This window comes from Diabrotica virgifera, chromosome 6 (assembly GCF_917563875.1).
Source record: "Diabrotica virgifera virgifera chromosome 6, PGI_DIABVI_V3a".
Taxonomy (NCBI): domain Eukaryota; kingdom Metazoa; phylum Arthropoda; class Insecta; order Coleoptera; family Chrysomelidae; genus Diabrotica; species Diabrotica virgifera.
This window is the reverse complement of record NC_065448.1, coordinates 216,504,014-216,524,718: the sequence shown is the minus strand read 5'-3', so window position 1 is coordinate 216,524,718 and position 20,705 is coordinate 216,504,014. Positions and strand designations below refer to the sequence as shown.

At 33.4% G+C, this 20,705-nt stretch overlaps 1 protein-coding gene across 4 annotated transcripts in view; it reads right to left on the bottom strand.

Moving 5' to 3' along the window:
* Positions 1-248: 248 nt before the first annotated feature.
* The window catches only part of LOC126887231 (beclin 1-associated autophagy-related key regulator), a 31,655-nt gene continuing 11,198 nt past the window's right edge, over positions 249-20,705 (bottom strand). For all 4 annotated transcript variants that reach the window (XM_050654638.1, XM_050654639.1, XM_050654637.1 and 1 more), the window contains 6 exons: positions 14,095-14,411; positions 6,349-6,518; positions 6,123-6,282; positions 3,239-3,415; positions 2,379-2,505; positions 249-492 (listed from right to left, as the gene is read on the bottom strand). In XM_050654638.1, coding sequence (XP_050510595.1) covers positions 334-492; positions 2,379-2,505; positions 3,239-3,415; positions 6,123-6,282; positions 6,349-6,518; positions 14,095-14,411 — 1,110 coding nt within the window. In that variant the 3' untranslated portion in view covers positions 249-333. The remainder of the gene's footprint in view (positions 493-2,378; positions 2,506-3,238; positions 3,416-6,122; positions 6,283-6,348; positions 6,519-14,094; positions 14,412-20,705) is intronic.

Genomic DNA, 20,705 nt, shown 5'->3' with positions numbered 1-20,705 from the left:
TATTACTATGTTTCATTCCCCGGCATTTCAAAAAAAAATAGGAGATACTAATCAAAACTTCTAGACTTAATACATTTATGCGATACTTTTTGTGAAGAGTATATAATGTGATATATAATATGTTAGATTCATCATGAAGATAAAAAATAATATTTTTGATTATTATATAAAACTATATATTTAACAATATTCTTACACATGCCAAGAGATTTAAAAGTTTAGATCTGAATACGAAAATAAAAGAAAACTACGAATTTAACCTATGTAATTTGTCGTGCCACAAATACATTTTTTTATATAATTGTGATGTACAGTAATTTAAGGCAGTAAAAACTACCTGCCGGTAAAACCGCGCCATATTGACGCAATGCTAGCGGCTGCGCTGTTCACTAAACCGCCCGCCATGCTGCTCGCCTGCTGAGTGCTGATCATTTGTGGAGATTGGCTGATCGCTGGACCAGCAGATATTTCTGGACACTGCACGTGAGGCACCTATAATAAGTTATCAACAATAAAATATCACTTACATTAAACTCTGTGGTGTGTAGGTAAAAAATGTATAATAATGTGAAAATGAAAAGATGCTTCTTGGACATGCAAATTTTTACCAATAAAAATACAAAAATATATACAGGGATGTTATTGGATGTACGGATTTACAAATATCTTTGGCATTAAGACTGTTTTAGACCATACTTTTTTTTTGTTAACATAAAATGATATAACAAAAATTTACATGAAATTATTGTGTACAATATTAAGACAGGAAGTTTTGTGTACATATTACATTGTCACTTTTTCCTATTAGAATATATTATGTGATTCTGCGCATCACATGCTAAAAAACTACTTTTTTATATTTTTGTGATGGTACATGTACTGTTAACCTCAATTTTCTTCTTCTTATTTTATTTTAAAAATATTTTAACCTCATTTTCCTCAACATTTAACCTAGTTAGTTTTATCTTTGATATATTATATTACAAAGATATGTTATATGATGGATAAGAAAACTCTATTATTATCAGCTGCTTCCATTGCAACATTTCTTAAAAAAAAAGTTATCTTAAAAGAACCAATGTGACAGTATAACGAAAATAACCTAACTGCGCATGTCTGTGTACTAAACACTGTTATCAAATAGGACATGTTCTAATTTGTATAACATTTTCTGTTAACAGATTTTGTTTCCTGTTTTACATTGTGATAAAACTTAGGATACCATTTTCTTATATCATTTTATGTTATAGTCTAAAACAGACTTTAGATTCGCTTAGGCCAAGATAATCATGACAATTGAAATACAAATAATAAGAACAGGTCTTACATAGGCTGCTTTTTGTAGATTGAACAACATTTTCATGTTTAATATTCTGGTTTGTTTAAAAAGGAAGGTTTTTAACCAATGTGTTTTACCGGTTCTTACATATGGTGCAGAAATACCAACTTATAAAAGAAACAATAAATAAAATAACAGTTACACAACACGCTATGAAAAGATCAATGTTAGGTATTACTATCAAAGATAAAATATCAAACCTATAAATAGGAACAGAAGTCACGGATGCAGTTGAATAAATAGCTATGGCGAAATGGACTTGGACCGGTCATGTTGCCAGCTTTACAGATGATAAATGAATCAAAAAGATTCTGGAATGGCGACCAAGACAAGAGGCATATCGAAGCAGAGGACGACCACCAACTAGATGGACAGATTATATAAAGCGTATCACCACAAATTGGATGCAAGATCGAGATAGAAATAGGTGGAAAATATTTCGTAAGGCCTACAAGTTAACGTTTTGTTCAAAAAATAATAAACTACTGAGCTATAAAATACATGAACGTCTTTTTTAGGCTTTACACAGTTTAAAGGCAAACAAATAAGAACAAATCAAAATTCTTATGTATTAGCACATGGCAAAAAATTTTGCATTGTGCTAATACATCTAGGAAGGACTGGGTAGCACCTTTCTAGCTTATTTTTTGTGTACAGCAAACGCTGATTAGGTGTGGTGGGCAAAACGACATATTTTCACCTCGGGTTGTCAGATTCTTCTGTTAAGTGGAACCGAGAATTAATATTTAGATTGTAGAAGATAGAACTATGATGAAAAATATCAGAAAAAGAAGATGATATTTCATTTTTTATTTCTTATGTTTAATTGGTATAAAATATTACAGGAAGCAATATGGTCAAATATCAGATTTGGTGAGAAATTAGTCTACAAAAATGTATGATATTGTTGGCAACACATTTAATCGGTATTGTATTTTACGTTATTGTAATACATCAATATAGGATTTCGTAGAGTCATGATTTTATAAAGTAGTTGGATGTCAAAACATTTTGCTATTATTCAATTTATTATACTTACAGCCTCCCATTCGACTGGGAAAGAATCTCCTTCCTCCGAATCAGAGTCCTCGCTAGTTTTGAGATCATTTACCAAATCTTGTTCCAAAGCAAGAGCCTGCTGAACGTCATATTCGACAGGCCCAACCCTAGAATAATTAAAAATGATTTAAAACCTAAACATGTTTTTATTAATGCGTCTTAAAATAATACGATTATAGTTCACTGAACCCAGTGTTTAAACTCATTGATTAAACAATGAATTGGTTGTCGCGTGTCTGTTATTGCCTAATTATCAAATGTTATTATTTGAAGGCCCTGAAGGCTTTGGTCCTTCGAGCCGGATCATTAATAGAATCAATTAGCTGGAGCTAATTGATAGGAGAGGGTTGAAGTGCTGAATGTAATTAAAACCACCAATCCCAAAATAGACCCTTTATTAGACACTAAACCCGGTTTCTTAAACGGCGTGAAACGTGCGAAGTTGGCACTTGTCTGATTCTAACTGATAATTGAGAAGTGAACAAGTCTAATCTCTTACATGTTTTTATATATTTGTTTCGAGGTCAAACCCAACACGCATCAGATCTTGTTACAATTATTAAAATATAAAGGATTGTTAGTTTGAACGGCAGCAAAATACAACCGTTAAATAAATTTGTAGGTTGCACGCGGATTAAAAATAATAACATTTGGTAATTAGGCAATAACAGACAAGGGGCAACAATTAATTGTTTAATGAATAAGATTAAACACCCAGTCCTGACTAGGATGTTGATGGAAATTACTATACTACCAAGTATACATGCTCATAGTCAATCTTGTAACTTAACATTAAAGTATAGAATATTTTTCCTTTTTTGTTAAGACACTAATCCTTACCTTCCTAAATCCGTATTTGGATCCTCAATTAATTGTAAAATATTGTGAATAGTTTTGGCAGAATTCAGGCTACTTAAATCTACATGCTGAAGCAAACATAAATATAGAATATTGGCATTCAATCTAGCTGTTCTTCTTGCGAATTGCTCGTCTTTCATGTAACTACTACAAAAATCACTAAAAACAAAAATATAACCTTATTAAAATAATGAAAACAAACATCTTTGGTTTGATAAAATAAACTGCCCAAAAATTTAGAAAATCACTTCTTTAACCCATTCTTTGCCGATCACGTTCCAGCGCGTGATATGGTTACTTCAGTCAGGTGCCGTTCAACAGAATGGCTCCTAGCCGAATTCTATCCTCTTCAATAGTCAGCGAATGGGTTAAGTAAGTCTCCTAACAGGACGAAACACTTTCTGGGCAGGGTTGTTCTGTTTTATCTCTGTTCTCACAACTTTTAAAACACAACTTAACAACCATAACCATAATAATAAAAATGACAACAATACATTCTTTAACCACAGCCGCCATATTGGATAATTTTTGACATGTCATTGGAATACCCTATCAGAGCAAACGTATAACGTATCTGCGCGTAGCACCAACAATTTTTGATGACTTCGCGCACATTTACATTCACTCCCAATCGCGTCTAAAGAAGTATAACTTCAAAAAGTTGAATTGGAGTCGTTCCTGAAATAAACTTACGTGCATAGAAATCGGCCCACTTAAAAATTTGGTCATTTTTGATGTCTCATATTTCCTAAACCTGTTGGCCGATTTAAGTGATTTTTTGAACAGGTTATAGCCTGTTTCTGTAACAATACCACTGTAATAATACTGTTGCTAAACAGTTAAATGTTCATTGTATACCGGATGTACCAATCAAACTGTGTTTTTTTTTTCTTAAAGCTCGCAGCATCACCCTCTGTGGAATATTCTAGCATTTATAAAATACTAAAACTAGAACCCAACTATAGCCTCAGGTTTTCTAACATCCTGTTTTTTGAATCATTCGTTTGTGTTGGATAATAAAAAAGTTAGGTAGTTTAACAACTAGACATGTTCTTCATCAATACACGGTGTTTCTAAATAAGTGCGACAAACTTTAAGGGATAATTCTGCATGAAAAAATAATAATAGTTGGCTTTATAAACGTATGTCCGCAAATGTTTCGTTTCCGAGATACGGGATGTTGATTTTTTTCTTACAAACTGACGATTTATTTTATTGCTTTAAAACCGGTTTAGATATGCCAATGAAATTTGGTGGGTTTTAAGATGTAATTATTGCACATTTTTTGACATACAATTAAGAATTTAATATTTACCATTAGCGCTCATACGTGTAATATGACCGATCATATTACCCGTATGCACGCTAATGGTGGATATAAAATTCTTAATTTTATGTCAAAAAATCCGCAATAACTAGCTCTTAAAACCTACCAAATTTCATTTGCATATCTCTAGTGGTTTTAAAGCAATAAATAAATCGTCAGTTTGTAAGAAAAAATTTAACATCCCGTATCTCGGAAACGAAACATTTGCGGACATACGTTTATAAAGCTAACTGTCATTATTTTTTCATGCAGAATTACCCCTTAAAGTTTGTCGCACTTATTTAAAAACACCGTGTATTGATGAAGAACATGTGTTGTTAAAGTATCTAACTTTTTTATTATCCAACTTAAACGAATGAATCAAAAAGCAGAATGTTAAGAAAATCTGATGCTATAGTTGGGTTTTAATTTCAGTATTTTAAAAATGCTAGAATATTCCACAGGGTGATTCAAAATTTGAGCAAAAAACACAGTTTAATTGGTACACCCGGTATACAATGAAAATTTACCTGTTTAGCAACAATATTATTACAGTGGTATTGCTAAAGAATCAGGCTATAACATGTTCAAAAAATCACTTAAATCGGCTAACAGGTTTAGGAAATATGAGACATCAAAAATGACCAAATTTTTAAGTGGGCCGATTTCTATGCACGTAAGTTTACAACCGGTCAAAGTTGACCTGCATTTTCGACGAAGTTATAAACAATAGGATGGTAATCTTCGAACCATTACCTTTTTGCATACAAATTTTGCTTCGAACTCTTACTACATACAAATTTTGCTCTTTATCATTTCTGTTTATTTGTTTTTAATTGATTATAAACATACACCATATTATGAAACGTGATTAAGTTTTCAATCTAATAGCACATAAAATAACATCAAAAATATTACTCTACATCCCACCAGACTGAAAACAATGGGAACCTTCTCTGGTTACACCTCCAAGGCTTCTAAAATTTGCAAGCCATAACAGATGCTAAGACTAAAGAAGATGAGGGAATTTTACAATTTATAATTCACGTCCCATCTGCTCAGCGCGGTAAAGTTCCAACGAGAATGGTTCCCTTCGTACTCCAATCAGAGTAAACATGTAAATCAAAAATGAATAACCATTTTCCATTTCGTTGCAACACGAAACTACAGCCGCACTAAATTCTAGTTCTCCGCTCGGAGGTGTAACCAGAGAAGGTTCCCATTGTTTTCAGTCTGGTGGGATGCAGAGTAATATTTTTGATGTTATTTTATGTGCTATTAGATTGAAAACTTAGTCTTTTGCTAGCAGTTGCCGCTAGGGCATCCCTGCCATTTCGTTCGTTGCAATCCGTGACTGCACACCGGGGTTTGTTCTGGTTGGCTCAGAGAGAGCAGCATATGTGTCTCCTGACGAGAGACTAATAAGTTTCGAAACCGGTAGAGGTGCTTGTGCACTCTCTGATTGAACTACAATATAGTGCGGCTGTAGTTTCGTGTTGCAACGAAATTGAAAATGGTTATTCATTTTTGGAATAATTTTTTATTAAAAACATAACTTACCTATATTGCATCCTACATGGAAGCCTGGTATTCAGATAATAAGATAAAACGCTTAGCAACTGTGCAGTATAAGTTAGTGCAGCACTAATACTAAAAGCTGGATTCGGCTCAACAGAACTGACGCTATTCGAACCAGGTACACCATCTTGATTTTGAGCAACTGAAACAAGAAAGCAATAAACAAGAATTGCAAAGAATATATCTCGATGTATGCAACGAAACTAACCCCAAATGTTATATGCAGAATAGTTGCCTGATCCTGGTAATGTGGGTCCCACGATACAATACCGCATTTCACCTAAATAATCTGAATATTCCCATCTGTCACTAATAAAAGTAGTTTGGGATGCTTCCGCGAGGGCATTCACCATGTCGTCTGTAGAGAGCTCTATTTCTCTAAAACATAATAAACATACATAAAACATAAATATAAATAAGGAACGTATGATATAGAAAAACTTAACAGAGAGAAATAATTCAGAACATTCTATAAGAACGTTAATATGAACAGAAAAGAATTCAAGCCAAGTACAAACTAATGTGCAAATCTGAATGGCGACCTATTTTTTTCTTCTTCTTCTTCTTCTTAGCCTTCTATCGTCCACGTTTTAACATAGGCCTCTCCCAATTCCTTCCATCGGTCAACATACGTTAATATCAATATGTTGCTCGTGAGCAACATATTTCCAATTTGTTGGTCAACCCATCTGTGGTCTTCCTCTCGGTCGTTTACTTTCGTAAGGTCTCCAGTGTTGTATACAGTGGAACTTGCTTATAGCGTCATTGAAGGGTCCAGTAAAAAAATGACACTATATATTATCAGAGTGACGTTATAAAGGAGGTAGAGAAAAGTGAAAGTATGTAGTACAGTGGAACCCCGATAAGTCGGCCCCCATAATCCCGGAAGTCCGGCTAACCCGGACCGGTTTTCATCAGATAAACATTTTGATTTTCAATATTTTGTATTTTTCAATTTAATTGTGGCTTATTTCCAATCAAAATAGTTAATTATCAGACAAACCTTTCAACAATAAAAATGTATGTATTCTTGTTCTCATGATCATTTTTCAGTGCGTCACAGTTTTTCGATTTCTCTCTAATGCATTAAGTTAGATGAGACGGAAAAAGCGGTAGCTCCGTGATTAAACACAAAAATAATGCATCATTACAATGGTTATATACATAAGATGTCTATTCCTAACCTACGTTTGATTCGTTGATATTTAGAATGCGCGTTTTTTCTAGCCAATCAAATACACGTATTACGAACATTTGACGAAAACTTCGTCCATTTTGGCCATTTTTTAGAAGTGTCAAAGAGTCAAGTGACGGTTATTATTCAGGTCAGTATTTTGTGTACCTGTCATTTTGAAATTCGAATTCGACTTCCCTTGTGTTTCACAACGTTTTTGTGCATTATTTTGTGTTTTGGTTTAGAATTTAGTTCGTTAAAAGTTAGTCATTGGCGTGAGGAGACTAGATACATTCGAGATGTACCGAAGAGTGCTAAAAATCTCATGAGTAGATAGAATAGCCAACGTGGAGGTAATGAGACTTACGCATAGGGAACGAGAAGAACTAACAAATAAGAAGAAAACTGAGATATATGGGACATGTGATGAGAGATGTATATCTAATACTCCAGGTCATTATGCAAAAAAAAGATCCATAGTAAGGAGACGTAACTCATGGCTGAAGAACCTTAGGAACTGGTTTGGATGTAATAACAATGAATTATTTAGAGCTGCGGTTTCAGAAATAAAGATCTCTCTGATGATTGCCAACTTTTGAAGCGGAGACAGCACCTAGAGAAGAAGATAATAACACAGTTTATGGATAGTTTTGTGTCATTTTTTAATGTTTCCATATTTATAAATTTAATCAACAATATTGTTTACTTTTTAATTTTATTCCCCTTTATAAAAAATACCTACATGTTAACATATTGTGTAAAAATCAAATCTACTAAATTACTAATTAGTTTAATTCCACAAGCTTTTCACCTATGGCGAAGTACGATTCTGCAGATTCGTCAATAATTACATGAAATAAGTCTCGACACACCCAATACAGTATGTGACGTCATAATTAATGACGCACTGAAAAATGATCATGAGAACAAGAATAATATAATATTTGAGAGATAATGTGTATGTGTGTAATTTGAACTATACGATATTAAAAATGACTCATAGCACACGCCGCAGAAACAACAGCCACCTGTCTGTAGTATCTATTCCTTTTTATTTCAAACTGTCAGCATTGTTTAGGAAAGACTATTTAAAAAATTCTTTTATAAACAATGGTCTTTAGTATTGTGTGTCTTGTATTGTTCGCTTCCATTTGCTTACGTTTGGGTTTGGTGTTTTTTTAGTAATTTTAATGAGCAGGTACTGTGCATATTTATAAATATATTTCATGTTATTTCAATTCTAACGGAGTTTATCTGTAAGTATACCGTATTTTATTAATTTTTACCATATTCTCCGGCTACCTCGGATTTTCGATAACCCGGATCGGTCGCGGTCCCGATTAATCCGAGTTATCGAGGTTCCACTGTACTTCCTTTTAGTACTACAACTTGCCATATTAAAAAATAAAAAGCTAATTACTAAATTAAAATCTAAAAAAAAACGAGCCGAACACAATTTTACGGTAGCAAAAATTTCTTAAACAATCTGTTCTGACTTCTGAAACAGAAAATTTGACTTTTAGGATGGCACTGATAAAATGGGAAATCAAAGAACTGTACACAGTTGTAAAGGTCACGTAACTGTACACAGAAGGGATAATTTTATTGGCCTTTCTCACATTCTTAGAAGGAACAATGGCGCAAAGCCAGAAACGCATTGCACTTTATTTTTCATAAAATAAAAAAAAGGACAACCTACTGTACAATTTTATGACGCTATAGACGAGGGTTACTTCATTTTTAGCCGATAAAACCGGGTTTTTAATAATGTTATCGAATAGTGTTTGGCCGGACCTATTAAAAATTGACGTTACAGCCGGGATGACGTAACTACCGAGGCCGTAATATCCAAGTTTCACTGTAGTTGCATTCCAACGTTGGTCTTTTTGTCTAGCACTGTGGCCTGCAAAGCTCCAAGTTTGGCAACTTTTGTTGTTATGTCCTCGACTTTTATTTTTGATCTTACCCAGTCGTTCCTCTTTTTATCTGACAGTCGTATATCTAACATTCCTCTTTCCATTGCTCTTTCTGTTATGGTTAGTTTATTCATATTTGCCTTGGTTAGGGTCCAGGTTTGACATCTATATGTCATGATAGGAAGGATGCACTGGTTGAACACTTTGCTCAAGTATTGGGGTATTTTGCGGTTCTTAACTATCCAACTAAGTTTTCCAAATCCTGTCCATGCTAGTCTTGCTCTCCTAGTAATTTCCGCACTTTGGTTCTCTTTGTCAAGTTTCAGGATTTGGCCTAGGTAGATATATTCCTCGACTTTTTCTATCTCACTGCCATTTATAGTTATACGTCGGGGGTCATCTGTGTTTGTCACTATTTTTGTTTTGCTCATATTCATTTTTAGACCGACGCGGGTATTGGGATCTGCCTGCGAGTTCCTGGAATGTGCTCACTATAATCACAATGTCGTCAGTGAATCTGAGGTTGTTTAGCTTGTTGCCATTAACGTTAATGCCACAGGTTGACCAATTTGTAGTTTTGAAGACGTCTTCTAGGGCTAGGTTGAAAAGCTTTGGCGATATTACGTCTCCTTGGCTCACGCCTGTCTTAATGGGGATGGGATTTGTATTCTCGTCTAGTTGTAATATCATAGTTGCATTTTCCTATTTTTTTTTTTTTTTTTTTTGAGGAGGAAATCTTCATAAGACTGTCAGAGCAGACCGCAGCACCCCAAGAAACTGATGTGCTGCCCTCTATCCTGGTGTCTGGGATTCAGTCCGTTTGCCCGATCCAGACACCTGCGAAGCTCAGCGAATCAATCGTGAAAACGCAACTGCCTACCCACTAAAACCCCCTCATTTCACCCGCGGACACCCGGTATACATTTTTAGCAAACATTACTTCGGCCACCCTGCTGCTGTGCTGACCATATCTCTACTCCATGTCGGTAAAATAGACTGTGAGGAGTAGCCCCTATTTTAATTTGTTCCAGAAGTCAGTAAAACATTGAGTACTTGTACAAAATAAATGTATGTAAAAAGTTAAAACAAAAGAATGTATAAATGTATATAACTAAAATGAAATAAAATAAGATGAAAATAAGTATCGATAAAACAGTGTAAAGATAAAAGTGTATAGATAAACGATGTATAAATAAAATGAGGGATAAAATATCTTTAATAATGTCTTCTCTCACTCTCTCACCTCCCATCTATGGCGACCTATTAACAAAAAAGAAAGATATTTTGAATCACTGGGTGGAATATTTTAACTGGGTACTAAATATAGAGGACGAGGAAAGCCTGCAAGAAGAATGATATAAGATAAGCGGAACAGACGAGAGGGAAGGAAATACTTATTATACAAAAAAAAAGAATGTGTGTGTGTACTTTGTACGCACGTAAGAAGTTATACTTCTATTATAATATAATCTAACTTCATATTATGATTTCAACGAAATCAATATATCTACTTTAAACAGTTTTTTGTATTGTATTTAAATATTAAACTAATTTTAGAAAGAACTAAAAGAATACCAAAAATTAAAAAAAGGAAAAAAAAATATGACTATCCGGATTTGAACGGGGGACCTCTCGATCCGTAGGCGAATGCTCTACCGATGAGCTACCACCGTTGTGTATACATACGATCATTTCTCGGACATAATTACAATCACGGTGACAGATAGATTAATAGAAAATAAAAATTTTCAATAATACTTATTACGAGGAAGTCAAATCCACAGACACAAAAAATATAATAAATATATTTACTGAAAACACTAATAATATATTCTTTTCACTCACACCTTATTTGCGCTATATAACTTAAAAGATGTAGCGACTAATACCATACCTAGTGTGACCAACTCCAATTCAGTCGAATCCGGGACAATGCTGAAAAAAATACCTAAAATCCGGGACTTTTGAATGAAAATCGGGCCATTTGTTATTTTTTTAAATATAGGACTCTAATATCATCATTTTATTGGTTATTTAACATTTTTATGTTGACAATGATATTTTTGATGGGCTTAATCAAATGATACGTCCAAACACCTTCCCGAGCTGCTGTCTCTAAATCAATGCTCGATGAAGCTGTTGGCTTGAAAAATTGAGTCAATTTTTTGCTGCTGGACGCGGAGCAGATACCTCTTCGGTGTTTTTCACTTTTGATGTGACTTAGTATATCCGCTCTACCACTGTGGGCGATAGAAAATTCCGATCCACAAGTATCACACTTCATGTCACTGTTAGAGTTACTTTTTTTTTCAAAAATAGAAATTCTTCTTCCAATATTTTATTGAAAGTGCAATATCGTTTTCTGTTTCTACTTTCTTGTGTTGGTTCCATATTCATATTAACAATAATAATATATTGGAATGAAAAAGTCAGGTCAAAAACAATAATTCCGATATGGTCACTAATCGATTTTCGGATTCAAACTGATTACTATTACTGTACTGACAATAAAATAAATGTTTAGATAAAAAAATCATATTGCAACGCAGCAGATTTGAATTTGGCTCAAAGCATGCAACGGTTTGGAAATTAATCATATTTCGCGAACGAACTCAAGAGGTTTATCTAGTGGTTGAAAAAACCGAAAAAAAAGATGCATCAGCAATCATTACATTACATCGTTCGATGCGGCATGCGTGCCTAGGCATGATTCATTGTGACATGAATTATTATTGTTTTTGAATGGTCTTTTCGGAAGACGATAATTAAAACACACAAGTAAAAAAAATTCCACAGTTTTCGTTTTCTTTCATAGAACTATTAAAATTTATACCACGATAAAAATTTTTTTTCCGTCTCAACAATTTAATTTGATGTAAATTCTTAGAATAAAAACCAAAATATGGATTTTCCCGGATGTCCCGGATTTTTCGGGCTAGTTGGTCACACTAACCATACCGTCGGTGTGCGTATGCGCCCATAAAAATAAAAATTCACCGTCGTACCTAAAGAAGTATAACTTCAAAAAGGTAGAAAGCTGAAGATCACAAGGAAGATCCAGTAAGATGGATTGACCAAATAGGAATGACTGTAGACAGAAATCTTTGGAAACAGACAATACACGACATTCCCTCCGGGGGGCAGGAGTCAGGAAAGAAGAGAGAGAGAATATTGAAAAAAAAAATAAAAAAATATGACAAAATTACCTGTCCAAATCAACAGAAGTTTTCAAAAAATGTTCTAATATTAACCCATTAACTCCTAACACCTACAGGTACCATATATGGAGCTAACAAATTGCGTACGCATCGGAATCTATTTACCACATTGTTAGGTAAAATTTAGCAGAGATTCGGCCTATTTGTAGTTCAAGGTTACCTCTTCTTGAATGAACAACCCAAATTTAGTTTTATACCTATTTTCCAGTGTAATAATTTTTTGAATTTACGGTTGGTTTTGTTTGTGCCAAAATATGGACATTCGTTTCGTGTAAGTGTTTTATTTATTATTTTTTTGCAGTATTATCCCCGTTTTTGTTTTCAAAAGATTTTCTTCAAACTTTAATAAATAACTTGTACAGGTTTTCATAATATTTTATCTTTTAGTTTTTTCGTAATTAGGCCAAAAATATGGGTGTTCCCAAATGAAACCGCTAGGTGGTTTGCTGGATATGTTGTTTTCACTATTCTTTTTTACTTTTCTTATTTTTAGAGGAATTTCTTTGAAAAAAAAATCTCGATATAGCATTTGAGAAAAATGAAAGTAATAATGATGTTTCTGCCATTTACATAGAATCTCCAGACACTAACATTTTGAACAGCAGATTCGGCAGATAAAGATGACGCGGGTTTTATTGATGATTGAAATCGTAACCAGCTGTCTTCAGGCACGGAAATTGTATTTTCGAATGATACTAGAATCGAAGACAATCGTAGAAGAAACCACTCGATCCAACCCGTACTAGCAGAACAATTCCATCTGTTACATTTATCACCCATCTGTTACAATGATGGATGTCTAATTATGTTCACGCGGCAGCAAAATGCAGATTTTTGTGAAGAAAGAGATTTGGTTTCTACAGTGTATGGTTTTCTAGAGTCTGATTACTCAAAGTATGCTGGTTCAAGCCCTTCAGAACTTTTTAGATTACAGCAACTAGACCTGTTAAAAGGTTTTCAAGACAGGAGAAAAAAAAACGTTGTTGTTCCGAGGTCAAAAATATTGTTTCAAAATACAGTAATAATATGGATGGTACTGATTTGATGGATAGAGATGTATCTTACTATCGAATTAGAATCCGTTCCAAAAAAATGGTATTGGTCTATTTTTATATACCTAGTGGATGTGAACATTAAACGTGCATGGAAGTTGTATAGAAAATCTGGTCATCAAACATTAGCGAATTAGAATTTACACGGGATATTATCCAAATGTATAGATGATGAAGATGCGGACACATTGGATTTTTAAGCCGAGGGAGCAATGTGCTGCAAATATGATGTGGTCCTTTGTATTGACTGTTCCGCAATTTTCATACCAAGTAACTCTTTCGCGCCTAGTGGTCCCATATGGAAACAGTTTTTTTCTCAATAATTATTTCATTTAAAAACAGTTTTCTTCTTACGTTTTGTACAGAATACTATTACATTTAACGATTTTTAATAAATTTTGTCGAAAACAATTTTTTTCCTCGGTGTTAATGGGTTAATATTGATTACATATTTAAAATTACGATTTATCTACGATTAAATGATAATCCAACCCCAGAAAAGATATAAGGACAATGTAAAGAATATACTTAAATAATTAGTGCTAAAAGACATAATTCTGATAAATGTAAATCAAGAGTTTAAGTTATACTTACGCATTTGGTTTAACAAGAGTAATAGGAAAGATGTATTTAAAAAGTTGATGAATTCTCAGTCTAACCAGTTTTTTCAACTCCTCTTGTTTTTCCCTATTACTTTCTGATACTCTTTCAACCTTTTCGTTCTTGTGGGACACAATCGTTTCCATCTCTTGGCATTTCGTATCGTATCTCGGTAAAGCTTTTGTTCGTTTCTCATTTTTATCTCTTAAAGACGATAATGTGGTGTTATTGACAGATTTCTTGAATCGTTTGTCTTCTAAGGCGGATCGTAATATCCTTGTTCTATCTTTAGCTTGGCGAATTTTCGAATTCTATAATAAAAAAGAATTAGTAGTTTTTTTTTGAAAAATGGCTTTGGCAGAGCCAATTAGCCAGACTTGTTTCTGATTGATTGCAGATTCATAGTCATAAATTTCTTATAACATAAGTACATTCTACAATTGTATTTTTATAGATACATTGGTACATTGTGTAGCTTTTTTTTTTATTTTGTTTTTTTTTTATTATTTTACTGTTTTTTTTTAATATATATTTTAATTTGTGCGAAACACTTTTTTACTTCTTTTTTTTCTATCCTTTTTTATTTTTGTTTCTTTTTTTCTTTTTTTTTCTTTTTTTTTGTTTATTTTTTTTTGTTATTATTTTATTTTGTTTTTTTTAATATTATTTTTTTTTTTTAATTTTTTCAAACCACTTTAACAAATTATGCCTATTTATTACATATTACGTTTACAACTTGTATTTACATAATTTAACATGTTTATAAATGAGATGAAGAATTTCCATATCATTTGTAAATATTAAAGTATTTAGGTTTATTGGGAAAAAACATTTTATTTATTTATTTATTTATTTATTTATTTATTTTCAACGGGACACTGCCCAATAAGATTACAAGTTTATAAGTCCAATATACATAATACATGTGTCAATAATAATAAAACTACAGTAAAATAGTAATAATAAAACAATAATACAATAAAATATAAATATCACAAACTTAAACACATAAATCAGATTCATATATCACAATAATGAATATCCAACAACTACTCAAACAAACAAACGTCTGAGGCCAGAGATGAATTCAGACTTCGGTGCAAAGAAATCTAGATCAGGTTGAGTGTTTGCCCATCTTAGTGCTCGAGATAAAAAGTTGTTATATGCATAGTTGGTTCTATGGATAGGAACATAGAATGTTTGATTTAATCGAGTTCTGCGGAGAGGTACATGGAGACCAACCTGCTCAAGTAGCTGAGGACACAAAACTGTTGAATTAATTATGCCATATAGCATCCTTGCATCCTTAATTACTCGTCGGTCACGCAATGAGAGAATACCCAATTGGGTTTCAATTTGATAATAATTTAACTGATTTAACTCAAAAGGTATACCCAGTTTATATGCTATGTACCTTAAGAACTTGTGTTGGACTGTCTCGATTTTTGTTATGTAAATATTGTAAGATGGAGACCAAACACAAGAACAATACTCTAGATGAGGTCTAACTAAAGAACAATATAGTAATTTAATTGCATCAATATTCTGAAAGTCTCTAGTGCATCTTTTTATAAAACCAAGCATTTGTAAAGATTTGGAAATTTTTGATGTATAATGTGATTCAAATAAAAGTTTACAGTCTAAATTAATTCCCAAATCACGAATTTCAGTAACCCAGTCAACAGGAATATTCTGTATATTATAATTATATTCTATTGGGTCTCTCGATCGTCCAAAAGAAATAGCATGACACTTAGATTCATTCAGGGCCATGGCATTCAACATACACCACTCATTCAACCGATCAAGATCATGTTGAAGATTAATACAGTCTTCTGTATTGTTGATAATTGTATAGAACTTTAGATCATCTGCAAAAAGCAGAGGTGAACTGTGTCGGAAGCAGTGGTGTATATCATTGATGAATATGTTAAATAACAGGGGCCCCAAATGTGAACCCTGAGGTACTCCTGAATGAACCTTAATCTCACTGGAAACAAAATCCCTGATACGCACCATCTGAACTCGGTCAATCAAGTATGTTCTCAGCCACTCAAGAAGTGGACCATTAACACCCATTTGTTTAAGTTTAAATATTAAAATATTATGGTTGACCCGATCAAAGGCCTTGGAGAAATCGGTGTATAGTGCATGTACCCTACAACCCCTCTCCAATGCCTTCCTCAGGAAGTCCACAAATACTAGTGTGTTACATTCGGTTGATCTGTTATTCCGAAATCCAAATTGTTGGTCTACTAGTTGTTTTTCAAGTGAAGCTTTAAGATAGTCACATACAAAACATTCAAATATCTTTGGTATTACACTAATTATACTAATGGGCCTGTAATTATTCACCAATGAATTATCTCCCGCTTTATAAATGGGTGTTAAAAAACTATTTTTCCAACATTCTGGAAATTCACCCGTATTTAAGGATATATTAAAGATGTGAAAAAGAGGTCTGGATAATATAAAACAACAGTTCTTGAGAAAGCTAGGAGGCAATCCATCAGGACCAGGACCCTTATTCGCATCCAGTTCTGATAATTTTAGATAAATATCAGATATAGTTATGTTGAAACCAGTCAGATTAGTAAGACCAAATGTAGGTGAGTCACTGGGTATGACACATATTTGAGTGGAATATACTGTAGAAAAATATTCTGCAAAAAGATTTACAATATCTGGTCCATGACCGGATTCAACACCACCATACCTCAACACAGCGGGCATAGAGGGCTTTCCTCTCCGTGAATTCACAAACGACCAAAATCCCTTCAAATTATTTCTTATTGATAATTCTGTTAAGTAAATATGATTTCTGTAGCTTTCAGCTTTTAACAATTTACAATTAGCCCTCAGCTGTGAAAAAGTCTGATAATCCAGAACTGATTTAGATAAAAGATATTTTTTGTGAGCTTTCTTTTTCTCAACTATCCGGTTCTTTAACTCTAAAGAGAACCAAGGAGGGAATCTACGTTTTGAATACCTTTTTAGGGGGATGAATAATTCTATAGCTAAGTAAACTATATCATAGAAAATATTTACAATTTGATTCAGTGTTTTTCCTAAAAATAAATTATCCCAACAGAACTGTGACAAAAAATCAGTTATTTTCACATAGTCAGCCGACTTGAAGTCCCTATAAAAACCGTCACTAACCAAACCACCATCATTGGGGCGCCTTTTAAATCTTTTAATTCCTTATAAAGGTCGTTTATGTTATTTATGTTTAAATGACATTCTAATATGACATGTGTTAGATCTCCGATTTTGCCACAAGTACAATTGGGAGTATCTGCCAAGCCGATTCTATGCATGTAAGATGGCGTAAGAGCATGATTGGCTCTCAACCGATTAATGGTCTTTATAAAATGTCTGTTATATTCTGTGTAAAACCATCTTTTTGAGAATATCCTAGGGTTACAATGAGCAAAATTTGAGCCAGTATTACATTATCTGTAATGCAATTGCCAATTATTTTTAAGTTTTTGTCTGCTAAAAGTATCAATATCTGAAGCTGGAATTAAATTTTTGTTTATTTTTTCTCCGATCACATAAGCTGATTTAGCAAAATTGTCAACTATTTCATTGCCTTTTATTCCCGAATGACCCTTAATCCAAGCAATTGTTACATTTACTCCTAATTGTATAATTTCAAACAGAGTTTTAAAAATATTCAATTCAATGTGGTTTATGTGTTTGACTGTTTGAATGTTACTCAATCTGTCCACCACGCTTTTACTGTCAGTAAATATAACATAATTGCTAGTTGGATTCAGTAGTACATACTGAACAGCAAACATTACTGCTATCATTTCTGCTGTGTATATTGAGCATTCAATAGTATTGAGCATTCAATAGTAGTTAAGTAGTTATATATTCTTATAAATAAAATAGTAAAACAAAACTACCTACAGGAATAATATCAGTATTTACAGTAGAGTCCCTCTATAACGAGAAATGATATGGCAGACTAATTACCTCGTTATAAGCCGATCTCGGTATATCAGACAGTAATAATATTAATATGTAGTTTTCTAAGACATTAATTTCCTATAGTGAAGCCATTCCGAGCAATATAAGATGCTACATATTGTTTGAATGGCGCTTTTGAAAACGAGTCGGTGGATGAATAGAAAAAAAGTTGACAGGCGGTGGAGTTTATTACAGCACTGGCCTCGATAAGCATACAGATTTTAGGCATATCTGTATACAGGCAGCTGGAGTATTAATTTACAGTCATCACTGCGCTAAAAACAGGTAAAGAAACATGTTCTTCAATCTCATTGTCCCTCGTTATAACCAAAATTTGCCCCATTATAGAGGGTTATAGTTCAATAGAAATTTCACGGGACACCTATGGGTTTGTTAAAGAATATTTACCTACTGTAGGGTCTAGAGCAGCGGTGCTCAAAGGGTCGATCGCGATCGACCGGTCGATCGCCAAAGTTTTTGAAGTCGATCGCGGAGCTGCAAGCAGTTCATAGCAAGTTTGAAAGACTGACAGATATCGTAACATTCATGTCTAATCCATTTTCTTGTGAATACGTGGAAAAATTTGTCACTGAAATATCCATTACTTTCAATACGGAGATCATTTCCGTCCAAAATGAGATACTGAAAATAATTTCGGATATATACCTTAAGTCCAGAGCGACCAATACGACATTTTGATCTTTTATATCGTCTGACAAATATTCATCTTTGAGGCAAATCTATCTGCAGCTCACAGCATTCTATGCATCAACGTACTTGTGTGAGTCTGCATTTTCCCAAATATAGGTAGTGAAATTAAAGTATCGTAATCGGCTGACCAGTTGAAGGTACAGTCAAGGCCAGCAAAATTAAATGAACTATAGCCCACTCCTCAACACAAATAGTTGCATATGCAGATGATATAGTTCTTATGGGAAGAGACAAGGAAAGATTAAAAGAAGCAGTAACAATCCTTGCAAAGGAAGCACGGAAAAGAGGTCAAGAAATTAACGAAGGAAAAACAAAATATCTACTCTGCTCTAGAAGAGAAGATAACACGATGAAATAAATCAAAATAAAAAACTACACTTTTGAAAGAATTCAATAATTCAAATATTTGGGAGTAGTAGTAAATGGCCAAAATAAGAGAAGTGAAGAAGTAACAGCACTACTAGCAGGCAACAAAACATAACAGAGATATCGTAGGCTAATGAAGGACAAGAACTTATCCAGAAATACAAAACCGAAAATATACAGAGTTGCCTCATGGAAACAGATGAAGAAAAATTGAGAATATTCGAAAGAAAAATCCTCAGACGGATTATGGGCCCGATAAGAATGGACAATGGAGAAATGAGAAGAAGAATGAAGAATGAACCATGAACTAAGAGACATAAGGAAGAAGATATAGTTAGATTTATTAATGAGATGTATAGACTGAGATGGCTGGGACACATACAGAGAAGGAGAAACGACCTACTGATTAAGAAGATCACCAGATGGAAACCAGAAACTGAAAGACCAAGGGGAAAACCCAGAGAGAGATGGGAGGACCAGGTCATGAGAGATATCAAAATTCTGGAAGTGAGAAACTGGAGGGAACTATGCACATATCAAAATGAATGGAAGAAAGTTGTAACAAAAGCCAAGTCATACAACAAACTTTGACAACACACAAGTGGAATACGGAGTGATGCACCGGAATAAGCGAATCAGTGAGCTCTTAGTAAGAGCGGCAAATATTTCATCCGGAATGAAAAGCCCTGATGATGAATCGGCTGACGAACATCTCTCATCATGCTTACATTTAGTCCTCGGTAATTACGTACCATCATATGAAAAAACTTGTGAAGGATATGCAGTGCCATGCATCAACATTCAAATAAAATTAAGATGAAAAACATGACTTTAATTATAACTATCTGTAGTTACAACTTTTTATCAAACTGAAACGTGCAATAAAGTTTTTTATTTTCAAAATTGTTTTTTTTTTACTGGCAGTCGATCGCTGAACGCTTGCAGTTAATGTGGTAGATCCCACGCAGTGTAAGTCTGAGCACCACTGGTCTAGAGTCTAGACAAATCACCTTTACATATTATGACATCATTATTTTGGTGATGTAAGTAGTTGCTTTAATTATTGCAGCATGATGAATCTGATTACCAACCATTATTATTATTATTTGTGTAATATACTGTTATATTTCTATTTGATATAAAAATTAAAATTTGATAATTATAAACAAAATTCACTTTAATATAAAATATTTTTAATTTTCTCAACCTCGGGCATATAAATTTAGAACAACCTGTATACAACAAATTGTTATATTTAATTTTAAGAAGTGATTAGAATAAGCGTACGAAACTCGGAACAATGTGCTTAGATAAACAAAGTGAATGACGCGTACCATTATCGTTCTTCTCGGAAGGTCGATCATTAGCCTATGCTAAATAAAACTCAGTGAAATAGATGATAGTTCATTATCGTTTTTCGCGGAAGGTTTCGATCATTAGCCTATGCTAAATAAGACTCATTTGAAAGAGAGAATAGGTCATTAAAATTTGTAAATAGTTAGAAAGTATTTTAGAATGGGAATTAAATATTTTCTTTGGAAATCCATTAA